Source organism: Cibotium barometz, chromosome 29 (assembly GCF_041138505.1).
Source record: "Cibotium barometz isolate CiBa-2024 chromosome 29, ASM4113850v1, whole genome shotgun sequence".
NCBI classification, from domain to species: domain Eukaryota; kingdom Viridiplantae; phylum Streptophyta; class Polypodiopsida; order Cyatheales; family Cibotiaceae; genus Cibotium; species Cibotium barometz.
This window is the reverse complement of record NC_141074.1, coordinates 10,477,267-10,497,824: the sequence shown is the minus strand read 5'-3', so window position 1 is coordinate 10,497,824 and position 20,558 is coordinate 10,477,267. Positions and strand designations below refer to the sequence as shown.

Genomic DNA, 20,558 nt, shown 5'->3' with positions numbered 1-20,558 from the left:
GAAATGAAGTAAGCCTAAATCCGTTATCTCAAACTCCGCTGACAAGGCAGCCTTCATCAGCTATGTGCTCCACATGACCGCCAGTGAGAATAAGATCATCCACATAGAGGATAATCAAGGTGACTTACCATACCACGGTTCCGAAAGAGATATAAGTTCGGATTTGCAAAACTGATCTTTGGAAACCATTTCTAAGAAAGAAAGAATCAATCTTCTGGTTCCAAGCCCTGGGAGCCTGTTTAAGACCATACAAGGCCTTCCGTAACCTATAAACCATACCTTTTGATCCATGAACCTCAAAGCCTGGAGGTTGCTCAACATACACCTCCTCCTACAAGTAACCATTCAAGAACGCAGATTTCACATCCATTTGACACACCGGCCACTGTTGAGTAGAGGCAAGGGCAAGAACTATCTGAATCGTGGTCATCCTAGCTGTCGGTGCAAAAGAGTCCTCATAGTCGATGCTAGGCCGCTAAGCATAGCCCTTAGCCACCACAAGTTTTGCCTTGTGCTTGTCCACGGACCCATCGGATGTATACTTGGTCTTGTAAACCCACTTGACACCAATTACTAACCGTTTTGACGGCCTTGGAACCAGGGGTTCTATTGTTCATGCCGAGGATTAGCCATAGCACGGGCGTGCACGTGACATCCCCTCCTACTAAACTTGATGACGAGGTGGACACTGTCATCCTCTTCCTCCATGGACTTCTAACTTTGACCTGCTACTTCTGACTCTGACTTTGACTTTAATTTTGTCTGAACACCTACTTCTTCTGATCTCCAGTTCCAAGAGCCTTGTTCTACTGTTGTCTGCATGCCTGCTATACCTTACCCTTAACACAGTGGTGGGTCACCTGCCGGAACTGATCATGCATGTTGCTAGGCCTTTGGAACTAATTTGAGAGCTTAATGATGTACTGGTTATGCGTACATAACCCTTAGGGAATGCTTCCTCTAGCTTTGCCTGTTTTTGCAGACCACTCCATATGCTACCCTGCTGCATTCTTCTGCTGGATTTGTGCACCTTTCTTGGGACTATGCTTAGTGGGCTGAGCCTGAATGCTTTGATCCCAATATAGCATGCGTGGAAGCCTTGCTGTATTGATCCACAACCCTAAGCGTGATTAAGAACAAGATGTTGATTTAAACACGATTAAGACAGAGTAGAGGGAATAAGAGAGACATAGTTGGTGTCAGGTTTTCTTGTATTTTATATGGTAAAAAAAGGAGACATGATTGTCTGTACATGGTTGGGCCCTTGGTAAGCTCCAAAGGGGTTGACTTTTGGCCCCTTACATAACTTCTAGTGATGACTATGATGATGAATGAGTGAATGACTCAATGAATCGGGAGTATTGGTTGCTGTTTTGGCAGGGGAAGGACTGGTAGAGGACATGGAAGGGCTGTCGGCCAGCATACACCAGAATTATGACTAGTCGGCTGCAGCATTTCCTGGAGTTTTGTCTAGGACCTGGCCAACCAGCAGTCGGCCAATTCATATAAAAGGCAATGTTGCTCATCGTTTTGAGGCATTCAGTCCAGCCTTGGGCTGAGTCCTAGATTTAGATATAGATTAGGTATTACTACCTTTTCGAAGACAGCCTGTGGCTGTAGGATTTGTACTACCTGTTTGTACATTATGAATATACTGGAAACTCAGCTCTCTCTCTCTCTCCTCTCTCTCTTCAGTATGCGTGTTGGATCAGGTTGTTCCAGGATGGTGTTTAGGGCTGAAAGAAGACTCCCAGAGCTTCCACATGTGAAAGGGCTAGGGTGGCATTTGGAATCCTTTTAGTGCCATGTGTACACTGTGGACTTTGCTATTTTGCAGAATCTAGAAGAAACTATTTGGAAAGGCAAGGCGGTAGAGGGCATACAATCATGGGGACTTCTGGTGTATGGCTGGTTGGTTTGTGAAGCAAGTGTCAGAATACGCAGCGGAGATGATGACCAAATCTGGGAACACAAGAGCAAAAACGCAGGCAGAAAAACAGCACAAGAGAGAGAGAGATGTAGGCGTGTAACTCTGCTCTATATACACAAGAAGATCCCGAGAAATGATACAAATGAGGTATGGGGGCTGAGGACCTATATATACCCCCCTAGAGGGCAGTCGGCCAGCATAAGGAAAAGCCCACGACTGATAAAAAGGTCCACGACTGCATAAATGCAGTCGGCCAGCAATCTGGTGCCCAAAACTGATCAAAACCAGTCGGCCAGCAGCAAGAGTGCCCACGACTGATAAACACCCAGTCGGCCAGCACTGTACTGCTCTTGGCACCCTCTGGCACCCCTCCCAAGCCTCAAAAAAAATGGGAAAAATAGGGGAAAAATACGGAGAGTGGGGAAAAATGGGAAAACACCTCATAAGGGCGGGCACACCCACAACAAAGGCCCTGGTGTATAAAACTGGACAGGAGATGACTTCTAACACCCCCTCTCAGCTCCTGGCTGTGTAACCAACCACTGGGAGCTGGGGTGCCGCCTGAGCAAATCCTGAGAGAGCGACTTCGTGAAGAGGTCCACCGTACTGTCCTCCGTCGAACAGAACTCTAGCAAGATGTCATCAGCAACGATCTGTTCACGAACAAAGTGCCTCGGGATGACCATGGGTTCCTCCAGTGGAAGCCCAAACCTGCAATGCAACCTCCTCCTGCTCCGAAAAACTGCTCGTGGGCCATAAGTAGATCCCCTCGTGTCCGAATCTCCTCCCCAAACCGAGTCACTCCAACCGTGGAGTCGGACTCCATCCCCTCCTGTGTAAAAGAGTCCACGATCCTTCGCATGCCGCAGAAACCACAGGAAACGCAATCCTGCCTCCCAAAGAGACATCTGCAACCATGAGCTCAACCGCCTCATCAGGAAGCTCCCGTCCAATCTGGTGTCCATCAACCAGATCAATGAACCATACAGCTTCTGAGTCACAGAGACATCACACTGCTCACAAGGATCAACACCTGTTACGGTGCACAAACAAGTCCTGGAAACCTTCTGAAGACCACGCAAGGCCTTCTGAAACCTGTCAACCACCCCCTCTGAATCCGGAACCACAAAGCCTGGAGAAACCACCTCCTTCTGCAAGTAAGCACCTGCCACCTGCCTGGCTTTCCGAAAGGTCCCCGTGGAAAGAACATCCTCAACTACTGGAAGTTCTATGTCCCGAACACGACGAGACATCAGAGCATAAGTGACCTGTTTAGCTTCCTCTGACTCACGAACACAAGAACTACCAACATCAGTACTGGAAAGTTCCTGCCAACTGCTGCCATCTACTGGTACGCTATCCACCATCTGGTCTCGGAAAGCCTGTACCTGCAACGTATCCACACTTGAGTAGCCATTACCAGACTGCCACTCATCACAAACCTGAGGACCTGGGAGAGAGAGTGATGAAAGCCTGTAAACTCCATTCTCCACTCCACCTTCCCAAACCACTTGGCCTGTTGCTTTGTCCCGGAGAGCAACAAAATGCTCATCAAACTCCACCCGTACGCGAGTCTTGCAAACTTGATGCACTGACAACAGATGAAAACCAAGTGCCAGAACATACAACACTTGGGAGGAATGCTTCCCCCCTCTGCCATCGGGAACTATCTCCATCCTGCCCTCACTGTGAACTGGGATAGTGGACGTATCCCTAGTAAGAATATGACCAGAAAGCTTGCAGAGATCCTGTAAACCGGAATGGGAAGGAGTCATGTGCCTGGAAGCACCACTATCGAGAATCCACTCCCGAGTATCCGTTGCGGAGAGTCCTCCAATCTCCTCCCTGCCTGAAGAAAATGAAGCATCGGTGTCCATCATCTCCAGGTGCACAAAAGCCGGAGTCTTCATGATTGCTGAGGAGTCTTCACCCTTCTCGGTCTTCCGCTTGGGACATTGTCTCTAGTAGTGGCCTTTCTCGCCACAATCATTACAGGTCCTCTCTGCCTTCAGTTTCTCGCGGTCACTAACGGACATCTTCTCAGAAGACTTCTCCGACGAAGCCTTCCCCTTGCCCGTGTTACGGCCTTTCGACCGTTGGCCAGTTAAGGCCTCCGAACCTCCATCCTGAGGAGGGTTCGTGAATCGTTCCTCCTGGTCCAGGCCCATGGGCACAAGCTCCTCCCATGTGATGGTGCTGAGCCTGCCAGTGGTAATCAACGATGAGTAGAATGCTGAGTACGAAGAGGGCAAATGTGACAGCAACGTGATGGCCATGTCCTCTGACGATATCTCCTTCCCAGCCTGAAGAACTTCCTGCTGAAGAGCCTGTAGCTTGTTAATATGCTCCCGCATCGTCGACGACTTTGCAGGGCTCATAACCCGCATCTGTACGTCCAAGGAAATCCTCTTCATGGGCGATACCCTGTTGTAAAGTGAGGCCAAATGCTGCCATATACCTCTGGCCAGCGTCATATGCTTTACATGATTAATTACCTGTGGTGTGCAGTTGAGGAAAATAAACGAACGGACCCTGGCGTTGACGCGATCCCACATCTGCGTCTGGGCCTCCCGGTCCTTTCGGGTTGACGGTAACTCCCCTTCCTCCACTTCCGGCCGTGGAATACCAACAATGACGAAATCGGCGAGGTCGTAAGACTCCAGAACAGATTCCATCATAACCTTCCATATGCCGTAGTTGCTCCCGTCCAACTGACGGTCCACCGGGAACGTGGGGAGTGTCGGGATCTTCACAATGCACATGTCTCTCGGCCATCTCTAGCAGATCTGCCATAGCGGGGATGTACTCTGAAAAGGGTGGGTGGGTGGGAACAAAGAAGAACTGATACCTGCAAGTGGCTGTCCAGCAAATCAGCCCGCCTTCCTCTTGCTTCTCCTCTTCCCGAACAGTCCACCAATCAGCCACAAAACAGCCCCCTCTTGCTCACACAAATCCCAAGACCTATCTAGAGCCTAAGGCTGTGATACCATGTCAGAATACGCAGCGGAGATGATGACCAAATCTGGGAACACGAGCAAAAACGCAAGCAGAAAAACAACACGAGAGAGAGAGATGTAGGCGTGTAACTCTGCTCTATATACACAAGAAGATCCCGAGAAATGATACAAATGAGGTATGGGGGCTGAGGACCTATATGTACCCCCCTAGAGGGCAGTCGGCCAGCATAAGGAAAAGCCCTTGACTGATAAAAAGGTCCACGACTGCATAAATGCAGTCGGCCAGCAATCTGGTGCCCAAAACTGATCAAAACCAGTCGGCCAGCAGCAAGAGTGCCCACGACTGATAAACACCAGTCGGCCAGCACTGTACTGCTCTTGGCACCCTCTGGCAGCCCTCCCAAGCCTCAAAAAAAATGGGAAAAATAGGGGAAAAATACGGAGAGTGGGGAAAAATGGGAAAACACCTCATAAGGGCGGGCACACCCACAACAAAGGCCCTGGTGTATAAAACTGGACAGGAGATGACTTCTAACAGCAAGAAGCCCTCATAGTTGTGAAAGCTATCTGAGAAGTCATGCAACTAGTATTCCAGAATCTGCACATTGTAGTTTTACGAATCAAAACTTCTAGTATTTGACAGTTGTGAGTAGTCTTCCTTGTTATAGTGTTTCAAAGATCCCCTTCAAGCCATTCTGATTTCACAAGCATTCTTTCTTGCTTTTTAAAAACGATATTTATTTTGCTTGCAGTTTTATGTAGTTTTGACTTTTATTGTACACTGTCAGCGCTTGTTAAGTGTTGTGGATGTGCTTAATGTAACATAAAAATCCCACTTTAAAAAAAGTCCTGGATATGGGGAAATGAAAGTGGAGTGATTCATCGGATGTTTTGGAAGCTGTGTTTAACTATCAATTACTGCTGTTCTTCACACATTGCAGTCAACGATGAGAGAGATGGGAGCAGAATTTTCTGAAGATGGTATCGTTGAGTCATTTGGCAATGATGAAGAAGCTCTGAAAGCTGTTGACAGTGGTGTTGCAGTAAGTAGTAGATGCCTTTTTACTTTTGAACCATGCTCTTGCTTCTCAAAGTATGCTTGTCCTGTTATTGAGCATTGCCAAAGATTGAAAAGCTGTTTGCTGCAAAACTCCCTGGTTCTTAAAATCAACCTATCCTTTTATTTCTTCCAAAATCATGTGGCTAATAGCATTTCTTACTATTCTTTTTCCAGCTGGAAATTGTTTGAGATGCTCAATGCTCTTGTGCTCTGTGATCAAAGCAAGGTGCAGTGAGTTGGAAGACAAGTTGTATTTGCACTAGTTTATCAGAAGCATAAGCAAGATAAATAATTCTCAAGGTTGGCACCAGAGTCAACAAGTGTTCTAAGGCTGGATTATCAGCCTGGATACAAAATAATGCATGCCTGTGAGCAGGGGGCTGTGACCTGTCGATGAGGGATGGACGGGCAATCTTGTCTGTTCAGCTACCTTCTTAATCAAGGCAGCAAAACTCTATCCTCTGCTGTGTAAGAGTCACCACCAATGAGTGTATGATCAGATCTATTAGAAGGCCACTCTATAGTTTGTTTAGGGTGCTTAAGAGGAACCATGCAGTTTTTTTTTTTTGTTGGGAGGGGAGGGTACTCCCGCTACAGTTAATTTGATGGTTCTGAGACAACAGTTACTGGCGTCAATGTTTTCCCTTCAGGACCAGCTCGCTGTTCGAACTTGTCCTTTTGAAGTGAGGTTATTAATCTTTTTTATCATTTGTGTAAGCTGGAGTAGTAGTATTGTGTAGATCAAGTTATTTCACTCCATGCTTTATTGAGTTACTACCACCGGTGCTATCTATCGGTCCACTGGGCACTTGGCATAGCTTGTAACCACTTCAAGGCCTGGTGGTCTGTCTTTACAGTAAATTCCCTTCCATAAAGAAAAGGTTTCCAGTGTTTCAAGGCTGTGATAACCTCTAGCAACTCTTTGTCATAGACATATAATTTTTTTCTACATCATTTAACTTTCTGCTGTAATAGGCCACGGGTCTGTCTTCTTGTTGCAAAACTACTCCTATGGCGAGATTACTGGCATCGATGATCACCTTGAAGGGATCATCCCATGATGCGAGTTTAAGGACTAGTGCTTCGGAAGTCGCCTTTGGAAGAGCAAAGAACGCCTTCAAAGCCTTACCTGTGGATTGAAACTTTCTGTCTTCTAGTCTTCACTCCCTTGAGCAAATTTGTCAATGGTGTTGCAAGGTTAGAAAACCAATCCATATGTGAGCTATACGCTTGGCACAAGCCCACGAAGGAACGTATCACTTGGGCTATCTTCGGAACGTCCCTATCTTCTCAGGGTGAAGGCGAATTCCATTGGAATCGATCACAGCCCAGGTACTGGACTTCTTGAACTTCAAATATACTCTTCTTTGCATGGATGCAGAGTCGTTGTCTCGCAAAATCTGCAAGACCTTTTGCACATCCTTCTCGTGCTGTTCTACAGTGGCAAAAAAAATAAGAATGTCATCCAAAAAAATGAATAGAAATACACCGATGAGTACGGCGAGGACTCCAGACATCATCTTGTTGAATATCGCGGGTGCATTGGTCAACCAAAAGGCATGACCACAAACTCAGAATGACCTTGTTCTGTTCGAAAGGCCGTCTTTGGGATATCGGCCTCCAAAATTCTGACTTGATGATAGCCACTTTTGAGGTCGATCTTGGTGAAGTACTTAGCACCGTTGAGTCTTTCAAGAATGTACTCTATCCTTGGCATGGGGAACGTATTCTTGATTGTCAACTTGTTCAAGGCTCGGTAATCCACACAGAGACGTGTGGTCTTATCTTTCTGTTGCACAAAAAGAATCGGTGCAGCAATTGGAGAGGATGAATGATGAAACCAGACCTAAGGGACTGTGCTAGTTGCGTCTCCAACTCAGCTTCCAATGCCTTGGAAAGACGATATGGAAACTTATTGGGTGGCTCAGCTCCAGGTACCAAATCGATACTATGGTCTTCAGGATGAGAGGGTAGGGGTCTTGGTTGAAGATCATCGCTCAAATGTCCTAAAACTGTTGGAGGCGACTTGTCATCTGTGGCTCTAATGGAGTGGTGGTGGATGTCGCTATTTGCGGTGGGCGGACATAGATCATCGCACACTCAGCTCCCTTTCTAATAGCTCTACTAGCTTGAAGGTGGGAAATAAGCGGAATACCTTGAATGCTCTGATTCCCGCGAACGATAGTAGGCTTAGGAAAACCTTCAATGATCGTGTAGGTGTCTTGCCTCCAATCAGGAATGGGCGCATATTGGCGGAACCGCTGAACCCGAAGGATCATGTCACACACCCGAGGAGGGGCGAGACGATGAAATTCCTCTAAAATTGAACCTTTTGGACTGTGAAGGCAAATTGTTGAGCTTTCTGGTAAATATGGGTACGTAGGCTGGGAGTGAACATGTCCACGTCCAAATGATACAGCACAAGGGCACATTTCATCTTGGTCGCCAATTGCGGAGAGAAGGCATCTTCTGAACTGCCCATGTTGAAGAGAACAACAAATTGTCGTCCCTTTGCTGTGCCATAAGCTCTGATAAGACCTTTCTGATGCTCCTCAATGAAACCCCTCCTGCTTATCATCGAATACCACTGTAGGTACCGCATTCTAAGCGGGAAAAAGTTGAACAACATTGGTGGTTGAGGGCAGGGGTGGAGGGGGTGGTACAGTTGTGGCGGTAGCCACTGTAGAGGCTAGTTGTTTGCCTTTTTCTGCTTGCCATTTGGTACAATCCTTCTCTGCATGTCCTGTGTGGTGGCAGAAAAAACGATGGTTCTCTTTGAAGTACCGCTCCTTCTCATTTGATTGTAAGGTAAGGCCCTCCTTGATCTTTTCTTCAGGGGTCTTCTTAGGTCCATCTTGTCACTCCTTCCCAGTAGACGAGCTATTCTGGCCGTTCTTCTTTTGATCCTTGTTGTTGGAACCCCCCTTACTTGCCTGCTGGTTAGACGCCTAGTTCTGCTGGGCAGTCTGCGTCCTGCTTGCTGAGGTTAGGGGGTGATTGGAGCGGTCTTGGGCTTGCCTCCATTGAGCATCATCTCATGGTTTTGTGCAAGAGTCAAAGCCCTGTCATGAGTCTGGGGTTCAAAATTTCGCATGGGGAACTGAATGTTTGGATCCAATCCCTGAATGAACTGCTTTAGCTTCTCCTCCTCGGACTTTGCCAACTGTCGAGTTGATGTGATCACTTTGTTGGAGTAGGTGAGCACAGGGAAACCGTTCTGGGTGAGTTTGTAGAATTCATCTTCAAGATTTGTCATGTATTGCGGAGGTAGAAACCTGGTCTTCAAATTGGACACAAAGGTGTCCAATCATAGTCCGGTAAGCCAATGTAAGAATTTGTGTAAACGGGACCAATGTTGCCACCAAGTGATTGCATCACTTGTGAGGTATGGAGCCGCTAGATGGACCTTGTCTTGGGTATCTGTGATCTTGGAAAGTGGAAAGTGGGCAACAAATTGGTGAATAAACTGAGTCACAATCGAATGGTCGCACTTGCCGTCGTACTTGGTGAAGTTCAGTGAGGCACAGATAACTGTTGTCGAGGCTATGGATGGGGTTGTGGAGGATTGAGTAGGGTGGAAAGAAGTTACCAGAGTCTAGAGTGTCTGTTGGAACTGGTTGCTCAAGTTTGTCACTCATGGTTCACCTTCGCTTCAAGCTCTGCCTGTGCAATCACTCTTTGGCCTTGCGTTTGGCTCTCTCCCAGTTGTTCGGCGAGTTTTGCTTCACTGTCTCGCTCTTCTTTGTCAGTCATCCATCGATAGCATTGTTGAATTGAGGAACTTTGTTCTTTAGGTGTCTCCTGCTGGGCCAAGGTTGCCTGTAATTTTGCCAGTCTTTTTTCCATTTGGACTCTTTCGAGTTGAATCTTGAAGTGCCTTATTTGCTTCTTTAACTTCTGGTTGTCTTCGTCTTCTTTATGCGGAAGCGTTTCTTCGAATGATTCTTCTTCTTTAGTGATGTCTTCGGAGCCCAATCGTGATCTCATACATTACACCGATTTACTACATACAGCTCTTTTTGTGAACATAGCACTTCATCAATTGTAAATTAGTTCTGTATAGCATACCTTTGCGAGTGCTAACTGAAAAATTAGTGAGGAATCAACTACTTTCTAGGTTTGAAGTCCATCTTTCTAGTTTTTATTTTTTGAAGAATCTTTGATTCGCTTCCATTAGTATGAAAACTTGGGCAATAAGTTAGTCTCTTTAATGACTTGCTATCGTCATTGTGGCAGGTTGTTGAGATGTCTCACATTGGAAGATTAAGAGGTAAACTCCTTATGTAAACTTTAGTATTTTGACATTTTTTGTTTATATTGTAGCTGGCACAATAGTTTCTATGTTGTATAGAGACTACAATATGTACCGTGTTTTTTAATGCAAATTTGCACTAACATGTGAGGAGGGATCTTGGGTTGTGGAATCCACGCTTAACATGATGAATTTGGTGGTTCAAAGCTTTGTGAGAAACTTTAATGAAGACCAACTTAAAAGCCCCTCTTTGTCAAGTTTGAGGTCTAAGGTATTGACTCTTGAGGTATGCCACTTCAGAAAACGAAGTAATCAAAGAGTTGAACTACCCATGCTTAGCTTCACAATGAGGAAAAGGATAATATTAAAATGGCAATTCAGGTTATGTATTGGAAATGTTTAAGCTTTTTCCTAAAATGGGAAGGCCGGTAAAGGAGATTCATTGTTTTGGGATGCTCCAATAGAACCTTCAAGTGACTCATTAAAAAAAATAAGATGAGTGGGTAGTTAGCGGTTGTAGTAGAAGAGCTTTGGGTGAACAAGATGTATATGAAGATTAAAGAACATAAAACTCTACCAAAGAACAAAATGGTAAGTGTGTTATGGAGCATTAGACTTATAGGTCATCAAGAACAAGAGGATTCATCGTGTGAGCATGACATCATGTATGAATCTGAAATAGTTATGATGAACCTGTAACAGTCTACCTTTTTACGTAAATCAGTCAACTAAGGTGATTTTTAAATGAACCCATTTAGGAATTGCATGATGATGAATCTGTACTTTGAATGCAATCAAGGACTCACAAATGAAAGTGATCACAGGAGGTGAGGGCGTAAGAAGGTTCATAATGTTAAGTCATGTAACTCAGCTTTAGAGCTTGCCACATGTGGTGCTTTTGTTGAAGAATCTGATGTTTTCGCACCTTGGTGGCTAGACGGCATGGCGTTTTTAGAATTGATTTCAGGACTTTATAATTCCATGCTCTCTTGTCATGTTTTCATGTTGTGAACTGCAGTAACTGGCGATGATCGGATCCGTTTTTTGCATAATCAAAGTACAGCAGACTTCCAATCTTTAAAAGAGGGACAGGTGAATTGTCTTCCTAATGTAAACTATAAGCTTAAAGTGCACATTTTAGCTAGTGTTAGCTTGTTTAAAGAAGGAGCGAAAAACATGCTTATGGATACATGGTTATGCATACAGGGTTGTGACACCGTCTTTGTGACTCCCACGGCAAGGACCATTGATCTTGCGGCAGCATGGATCATGGTGTGCCTTTTGACAAATCAAGTTTTTAAAGCCAAAATTATGCATGCCATTTTTCTTGTTTTCTGCTGCATTCAAGCAGTTCTTATGTAATGCTAGCTTCTGTTTTGAATTGTACCTATAGGTCTCATGAGAATGCCTAATGTGTATTTGTGCAGAAGCGAGCAGTGGTACTCTTTATATCCTCAAACATGCGGCAGAGTCTTTCAAAACTTCTTAACAAGTATGTGGTGCTCTTCATGGGCGTGTCAGGGTTTGGGCAAGGGAGACCTTTTAAAACTTCAATGACGAACCTTGTGTAGTTTGTTCATTCTTGACCCGACTGGCTCCTAGGTTAGTCCTGGCTCCCCACGGGAGCCTCACCCGCTCACGATAGACCTTTGATGGCACTACCCCCACTCCCCTCCAGAGAGTCCGCATTGTGGGCTTCCAGGAGTGGAAGTGGCACATTGATTTCCCCCCTCTTGAGGTCATGGGCGTCGCATCATGGCGCTCATGGATTTGCATGTCCCATGGGACCAAGGTGAGTGGAGCTGGCGCGACCCCACCACTCCTCCCACAAACCCCCCCATTCCGTTTCTTTGAGTACTTGGCCAGACTTGGGGCGCCGGATTCTCCTACAGCAGATTGATGGTAACCCCACTAACTCCCCTCACTAGCAGGCTCAGGGGATCTCGACCTCATTCCTTGAGGACTTCTTTGACACACCTTTGAGTATGCAGGGCACAATTAGACATGAGATAGCAGCCGACAGGCAGAGTTGGACAGCGCATGTGACATATGGCACTGCCATGTGGCAGCGATGATGTGGCGGTAGTGACGTGGCAGTCGGGTATAGGTGGCCGACAACAATACTGGGCCGACTGGATTCTCTTCATTGCACTTAGGTTAATTGGGTATATTGTGCTTCCCTGACCCACCAAACCCTTGCCTCATCGCATAGGGTTGAAATCCCTCACCTGGTCCTTGATCACCTGATATTTGTCATGGATTCACAACTCACTAATTTGCTTCTCAGCATGAAGGCATCCATGGATAGGCATGCGGCTAAACTGGAGGCTATATCTGTTTGTCTCGACACGATGGAGTCGGCACTTCGAGCACTTAGTTTTCCAGATCCGGAATCTACAAGGGCCCATGCTCTGGAGCAAGTGTTGGATGATTCGGAGGACCAAGTGGCAAAACTTTCTGGAGGAGGATTTGGATGCAAGCAAGGATGTACTGGATGCGCTTCGCTCCTCCTTCACCGGATTCCCCTGACAGTTCCCACTCGCCTTCACTAGCTTGACGTCGGGAGACTACCAGTTTGCCGAGTTCTTACTCCATACCTCGTGAGGAACGAGCTCTATTATTGAAGCTTTTAAAGCCTCCCAAGTTCAACGGGAAGATGGATGGAGAAGTCGTCACCAATTGGACCTGCAAGATGGCCACCATGTTGGCAATAGAAGCAGTAGCAAGTGGTTCAGATATTTTTCAGCTCCATTTGGTGTGTACGGCTTTGACACGTGCCGCTCTCTTGTAGTGGGAAGACCACCTTGGGCATCACTTCGTGACTTGCTAGGATGATTGTCTCACAAGGCGGTCTTGAAGCAATTTATTCCCGTAGATTACTAGTGTGAATTGAAGAAATAGTGGGAGTGTTTTATGCAGAAACTGTTAGAAGTCATCTCCTGTCTAGATTTATACACCAGGGCCTTTGTTGTGGGTGTGCCCGCCCTTATGAGGTGTTTTCCCATTTTTCCCCACTCTCCGCATTTTTCCCATTTTTCTGAGGCTTGGGAGGGCTGCCAGAGGGTGCCAAGAGCAGTACAGTGCTGGCCGACTGGATGTTTATCAGTCATGGGCACTCTTGCTACTGGCCGACTGGTTTTGATCAGGTTTTGGCACCAGATAGCTGGCCGACTGCATTTATGCAGTCGTGGACCTTTTTTATCAGTCGTGGGCTTCTCTTATGCTGGCCGACTGCCCTCTAGGGGAGTATATATAGGTCCTCAGCCCCCATACCTCATTTGTATCATTCCTCGGGATCTTCTTGTGTATATAGAGCAGAGTTACACGCCTACATCTGTCTTTCTCTTGTGCTGTTTTTCTGCCTGCGTTTTTGCTTTTGCTCTTGTGTTCCCAGATTTGGTCATCATCTCCGCTGCATATTCTGACATGGTATGAGAGCCCTAGGCTCTAGATAGGTCTTGGGATTTGTGTGAGCAAGAGGGGGCTGTTTTGTGGCTGATTGGTGGACTGTTTTGGACTGTTCGGGAAGAGGAGAAGCAAGAGGAAGGCGGGCTGATTTGCTGGACAGCCACTTGCAGGTATCAGTTCTTCTTTGTTCCCACCCACCCACCATTTTCAAAGTACATCCCCGCTATGGCAGATCTGTTTGAGATGGCCGAGAGACATGTGAAGATCCCGACACTCCCCACGTTCCCGGTGGACCGTCAGTTAGACGGGAGCAACTACGGCATATGGAAGGTGATGATGGAATCCGTTCTGGAGTCCTACGATCTCGCCGATTTCGTCGTTGTTGGTGTTCCACGGCCGGAAGTAGAGGAAGGGGAGTTACCGTCAACCCGAAAGGACCGGGAGGCCCAGACGCAGATGTGGGATCGCGTCAACGCCAGGGTCCGTTCGTTTATTTTCCTCAACTGCACACCACAGGTAATCAATCATGTAAAGCACATGACGCTGGCCAGAGGTATTTGGCAGCATTTGGCCTCACTTTACAACAGGGTATCGCCCATGAAGAGGATTTCCTTGGAAGTACAGATGCGGGTTATGAGCCCTGCAAAGTCGTCGACGATGCGGGAGCATATTAACAAGCTGCAGGCTCTTCAGCAGGAGGTTCTTCAGGCTGGGGAGGAGATATCGTCAGAGGACATGGCCATAACGTTGCTGTCACATTTGCCCTCTTCGTACTCAGCATTTTACTCGTCGTTGATTCCCAGTGGTGGCAGGCTCAGCACCATCACGTGGGAGGAGCTTGTGCCCATGGTCCTGGACCAGGAGGAACGATTCACGAACCCTCCTCAGGGTGGAGGTTCGGAGGCCTTTACTGGCCAACGGTCGAAAGGCCGTAACTCGGGCAAAGGGAAGGCTTCATCGGAGAAGTCTTATGAGAAGAAGTCCGACGCTGACCGCGAGAAGCTGAAGGCAGAGAGGACCTGTAATGATTGTGGTGAGAAAGGCCACTACTGGAGGCAGTGTCCCAAGCGGAAGACCGAGAAGGGTGAAGATTCCTCAGCAGCAGCAATCATGAAGACTCGGGCTTTTGTGCACCTGGAGGTGATGGACACCGATGCTTCATTTTCTTCAGGCAGGGAGGAGATTGGAGGACTCTCCGCAAAGGATACTAGGGAGTGGATTCTCGATAGTGGTGCTTCCAGGCACATGACTCCTTCCCGTTCTGGTTTACAGGATCTCTGCAGGCTTTCTGGTCATATTCTTACTGGGGATACGTCCACTATCCCAGTTCACAGTGAGGGCAGGATGGAGATAGTTCCCGATGGCAGAGGGGGGAAGCATTCCTAGATTTATACACCAGGGCCTTTGTTGTGGGTGTGCCCGCCCTTATGAGGTGTTTTCTCATTTTTCCCCACTCTCCGCATTTTTCCCCTATTTTTTCCCATTTTTCTGAGGCTTGGGAGGGCTGCCAGAGGGTGCCAAGAGCAGTACAGTGCTGGCCGACTGGATGTTTATCAGTCGTGGGCACTCTTGCTGCTGGCCGACTGGTTTTGATCAGGTTTTGGCACCAGATAGCTGGCCGACTGCATTTATGCAGTCGTGGACCTTTTTTATCAGTCGTGGGCTTCTCTTATGCTGGCCGACTGCCCTCTAGGGGAGTATATATAGGTCCTCAGCCCCCATACCTCATTTGTATCATTCCTCGGGATCTTCTTGTGTATATAGAGCAGAGTTACACGCCTACATCTGTCTTTCTCTTGTGCTGTTTTTCTGCCTGCGTTTCTGCTTTTGCTCTTGTGTTCCCAGATTTGGTCATCATCTCCGCTGCATATTCTGACATGGTATCAGAGCCCTAGGCTCTAGATAGGTCTTGGGATTTGTGTGAGCAAGAGGGGGCTGTTTTGTGGCTGATTGGTGGACTGTTTTGGACTGTTCGGGAAGAGGAGAAGCCAGAGGAAGGCGGGCTGATTTGCTGGACAGCCACTTGCAGGTATCAGTTCTTCTTTGTTCCCACCCACCCACCATTTTCAAAGTACATCCCCGCTATGGCAGATCTGTTTGAGATGGCCGAGAGACATGTGAAGATCCCGACACTCCCCACGTTCCCGGTGGACCGTCAGTTAGACGGGAGCAACTACGGCATATGGAAGGTGATGATGGAATCCGTTCTGGAGTCCTACGATCTCGCCGATTTCGTCGTTGTTGGTGTTCCACGGCCGGAAGTAGAGGAAGGGGAGTTACCGTCAACCCGAAAAGACCGGGAGGCCCAGACGCAGATGTGGGATCGCGTCAACGCCAGGGTCCGTTCGTTTATTTTCCTCAACTGCACACCACATGTAATCAATCATGTAAAGCACATGACGCTGGCCAGAGGTATTTGGCAGCATTTGGCCTCACTTTACAACAGGGTATCGCCCATGAAGAGGATTTCCCTGGAAGTACAGATGCGGGTTATGAGCCCTGCAAAGTCGTCGACGATGCGGGAGCATATTAACAAGCTGCAGGCTCTTCAGCAGGAGGTTCTTCAGGCTGGGGAGGAGATATCGTCAGAGGACATGGCCATAACGTTGCTGTCACATTTGCCCTCTTCGTACTCAGCATTTTACTCGTCGTTGATTCCCAGTGGTGGCAGGCTCAGCACCATCACGTGGGAGGAGCTTGTGCCCATGGTCCTGGACCAGGAGGAACGATTCACGAACCCTCCTCAGGGTGGAGGTTCGGAGGCCTTTACTGGCCAACGGTCGAAAGGCCGTAACTCGGGCAAAGGGAAGGCTTCATCGGAGAAGTCTTATGAGAAGAAGTCCGACGCTGACCGCGAGAAGCTGAAGGCAGAGAGGACCTGTAATGATTGTGGTGAGAAAGGCCACTACTGGAGGCAGTGTCCCAAGCGGAAGACCGAGAAGGGTGAAGATTCCTCAGCAGCAGCAATCATGAAGACTCGGGCTTTTGTGCACCTGGAGGTGATGGACACCGATGCTTCATTTTCTTCAGGCAGGGAGGAGATTGGAGGACTCTCCGCAAAGGATACTAGGGAGTGGATTCTCGATAGTGGTGCTTCCAGGCACATGACTCCTTCCCGTTCTGGTTTACAGGATCTCTGCAGGCTTTCTGGTCATATTCTTACTGGGGATACGTCCACTATCCCAGTTCACAGTGAGGGCAGGATGGAGATAGTTCCCGATGGCAGAGGGGGGAAGCATTCCTAGATTTATACACCAGGGCCTTTGTTGTGGGTGTGCCCGCCCTTATGAGGTGTTTTCCCATTTTTCCCCACTCTCCGCATTTTTCCCCTATTTTTTCCCATTTTTCTGAGGCTTGGGAGGGCTGCCAGAGGGTGCCAAGAGCAGTACAGTGCTGGCCGACTGGATGTTTATCAGTCGTGGGCACTCTTGCTGCTGGCCGACTGGTTTTGATCAGGTTTTGGCACCAGATAGCTGGCCGACTGCATTTATGCAGTCGTGGACCTTTTTTATCAGTCGTGGGCTTCTCTTATGCTGGCCGACTGCCCTCTAGGGGAGTATATATAGGTCCTCAGCCCCCATACCTCATTTGTATCATTCCTCGGGATCTTCTTGTGTATATAGAGCAGAGTTACACGCCTACATCTGTCTTTCTCTTGTGCTGTTTTTCTGCCTGCGCTTTTGCTTTTGCTCTTGTGTTCCCAGATTTGGTCATCATCTCCGCTGCATATTCTGACAGAAACATGGCGGATCGATAACCGACTATCTCACTTGTTTCTGGAAGCTTTTGCTCATGCTCCCAACAAGGACCATCTGACGATCGGAGCAGGCTAAGCGATTTGTGGATGGTTTGAAACTGTCTTTGCATGCAAACTTGTATGCACATTGGCCTCGTGATCTTCCAGATGCAGTTTGTCTTGCTACAACCCTAGAGACTTAGGAGAGCTCCAAGTCTAGGACTCAACAATAGGGGCAACAGAAAGGCAAAGACAAGGGTAGCTAGTCCAAGGCCAAGGATGATAAGGACAAGGCAAGCGGGGGAGCCTCGGTGACTTGCCTCACCCCTGAGCGTCGTGCCAAGATGGTTGCTGGTGGTTTATTTGATTCCACCGAGCATATTGGATGGGGTTGTCCGAAGAACACGAGGAAGCAAAATGGTGAGGGCAAGGAGAAGGCCATTTCGTCTGCCCGCAAGAGTATCTACGACATCGGCACCATCTACTCCCCCTCCTTCCACCAATACCACAAGTGCTCTTCACTTGACTTGGTCAGGGAGGATCTAAGTGGTCCTCGACCGGCATGATATGGTGATGTGTTTAGGGATGCTTCGTGGACATCCGTTGTCCATACTCTTTGATAGAGGAGCCTTAGGACATCATTAGAGGCCGTGTGGTTGAGTTGTTGAAGTTGCATACGATGGTGGACACCAGTGGTGTAGTCCTAGCCACCCCCATGAGAGGCAAGTGGATGAAATTGAACCAGTTTCGGGTTGCGGAGACCTTGGAGGATGCCTTGTTGGCTTTTGGTGAGTTTTTTGAACTTCGCACGTTCAAAGTGGCACCTTTGGGGAAAAACATCGAAGTGAGCGTTGGAGCTTCCCCCTTTGCGCACCTGTCGCCTTTGCCATCGCCCATCTCTCTCTCTTTCGTGCTGCCCTCCGACTCCCTACGTTCCGCCTGCCTCTTCACTGTCGGGTTTCCCACCACCCCCCCCCCCCCCCCCAACACACACACACCCCGCCTTGTGCTCCTCTGCTGCCTTCCTCCTCCTCCGCCCTGTTGAGCTCCCGCCTTTTCTCTCCTTCTAGCTCTGCCACCGCCTCTTTTGTGCGCCCCCCCCCCTTCCCCCCCTTCTCGTGGCCTGAGCCTCTTCGTCGTCCGAGCCCTATCCTCTCCTTAGGTGTTTTTAGCTTTCAGGTTGTTTCTCTCTTCAGTGAGTGTCGGCATATCCTCGTCTTCATACCTCTAGGAGGAATCCATGGCAACTGCTCCGTCATCCTGAACGGAGGCCGCCATCCCTTGCCTTTGCTTTTCTGAAGTGGACCTTGAGCTCCTTGCTTCGATAATCGCCTCCCTGGAGGCCTCCACCTTTGGCTTGCAAGATTGTGGGTGGCCGCCCTGCGTGGAGACAGTTCAGGATCTTTTGTAGGCAAGCTTGGAAAGATCACTGATATTCACCCTTTGGGGCGTGTATACTACTAGGTCGAGTTTGATTTGCTTGTAGGATCGAAAAGAGTCATGGTAGTTGAGCCCTGCCGCATTGCGCATGGTCGAGGTCGTCTTTGTGAGGTGACAGCACAGCTTCAACCCAACGTCCGACCCTTTGGCTTTCTTGGCCTTAGGAAGGTGAAATAGACCTTTGTAAGGGTTGTGGCACGGGTATTTAGCTTATCTTCAAGAAACAACAATTTCACACATAAAACCTTGAGAAAATCTGAAAATAAACAAAAGAGAGAGTAGAGAGAGAAGACGCCACACTAGGGGTCGAAATAGCCTTGGGCCGATCCCCCCCCCCCCCCCCCCTCTTCCGAGTTATATTAGATAAAACTCCTTGCAAGAGTCTTCAGTACAAGTTCTTAGAGCTAGAGAGCTCTCTTGTCTTTTTACATGTCTCAACAATGAGAGAATAACCGAATTTATAGTTCTTGCCCAAAAGCATCTTTTTAATAATAAAAGCTCTTCTCTTTTTAGTTTTTAAAAAGCTTTTGATCTGTTGCTTTCCAAAAGCTAGTTGCATCGTTGCTTTTCTGCCACGTGTCAGTGCCACGATACCATCACCATGTCATCAATGCCACGCCACCTTTTTTTTCAAAAAAAAATATTGGAACTTTTTTTTTGGGGGGCGTGCAGGTTGCATTTTTGCATATCAGCAACTTGTATTTTGATGCTTCGGTGACAGAAGGAATATCTTCCCCTCCTCCTAGTGATAGGGTGGTGTTATAGGGAGAGCGGAGAGCGATCCCCCCCCCCCCCCCCCCCCCCGCAACGTCACTGCGGTTCTAGCTCTGACAGTACGGATTCCCTCTTTTCGTATCTGTATAGCATCTTCGGAGTCGGTTCCTCATGTCATATTGCTGCCTTGCCTCCGTGGAGCTCCTATTTTGCAAAGAGTTGAGTATTCTGGCCTCCTCGACCAATGCTTCATTTGCCGGCAGCAGCAGATGGGACACCTTGCCAGAGCTTGTCCCCCCCCCCCCTCCCCCCCCCCAAGCCCCTTGGGCCCCCAGTTCTCAGCTCAACTCCTCATTAGGGGGGAGGCGGGGATCCCAGCCCCCAGGGTTCAGAGCACCAATTCCCGGCCCGTGAGGATCCCAGCTTTGGATCCTGGGGTCGGGATCCCCCCTCCTCGTGACGAGGAGCTGAGCTGGCAACGCCCCTTCGGGGGGGAGGGGGGTGCACTAGAGGCGCCCTCCTCGACTGACACTGGGGACAAGCTCTAGCAAGGTGTTCCGTATGTTGGCAAATGAAGCAATCCCTAGGGAGGCCCGAGTACTCAATTCTTTGCAAAATAGGAGCTCCACGGAGGCAAGGAAACAATATGACACGAGGAATTGACTCCGGAGAGGCTATGCAGATATGAAGCAATATGACACAAGGAATTGATTTTGGAGAGGCTATGTAGATACGAAGAGAGGGAATCCTTGCCGTCCGAGCTAGAACCGAAGTGGTGGTTTGGGGGTGGGGGGGGATTCCATCACTCTCCTGATACCACCTATCACTGGGAGGCGGGGAATTTTTTCCTTCCTAAGGCTAGGAAAGCAAACTGTCACGGGAAAGCCCGAGACGCCAGCTAGAGGGTCGGATGCTGGGTTGAAGCCGTGTTACCACCTCGCAAAGAAGTTCTGGGCCACGCAGTGTGATGGGGCTTAGCTGCATGACTCTGTCCAATGTTGGAGGTGAATCAAACTCGACGTGGTAGTATCCACACCCCAAGGGATGAATATCAATGATCT

At 48.3% G+C, this 20,558-nt stretch overlaps 1 protein-coding gene across 3 annotated transcripts in view; it reads left to right on the top strand.

Moving 5' to 3' along the window:
• Positions 1-20,558, top strand: part of LOC147621825 (Glycine cleavage T-protein family) — a 53,341-nt gene that overhangs the window by 11,959 nt on the left and 20,824 nt on the right. For all 3 annotated transcript variants that reach the window (XM_086822845.1, XM_086822847.1, XM_086822846.1), the window contains exons 2-6: positions 5,829-5,930; positions 10,184-10,217; positions 11,218-11,291; positions 11,406-11,471; positions 11,627-11,691. In XM_086822845.1, coding sequence (XP_086678971.1) covers positions 5,829-5,930; positions 10,184-10,217; positions 11,218-11,291; positions 11,406-11,471; positions 11,627-11,691 — 341 coding nt within the window. The remainder of the gene's footprint in view (positions 1-5,828; positions 5,931-10,183; positions 10,218-11,217; positions 11,292-11,405; positions 11,472-11,626; positions 11,692-20,558) is intronic.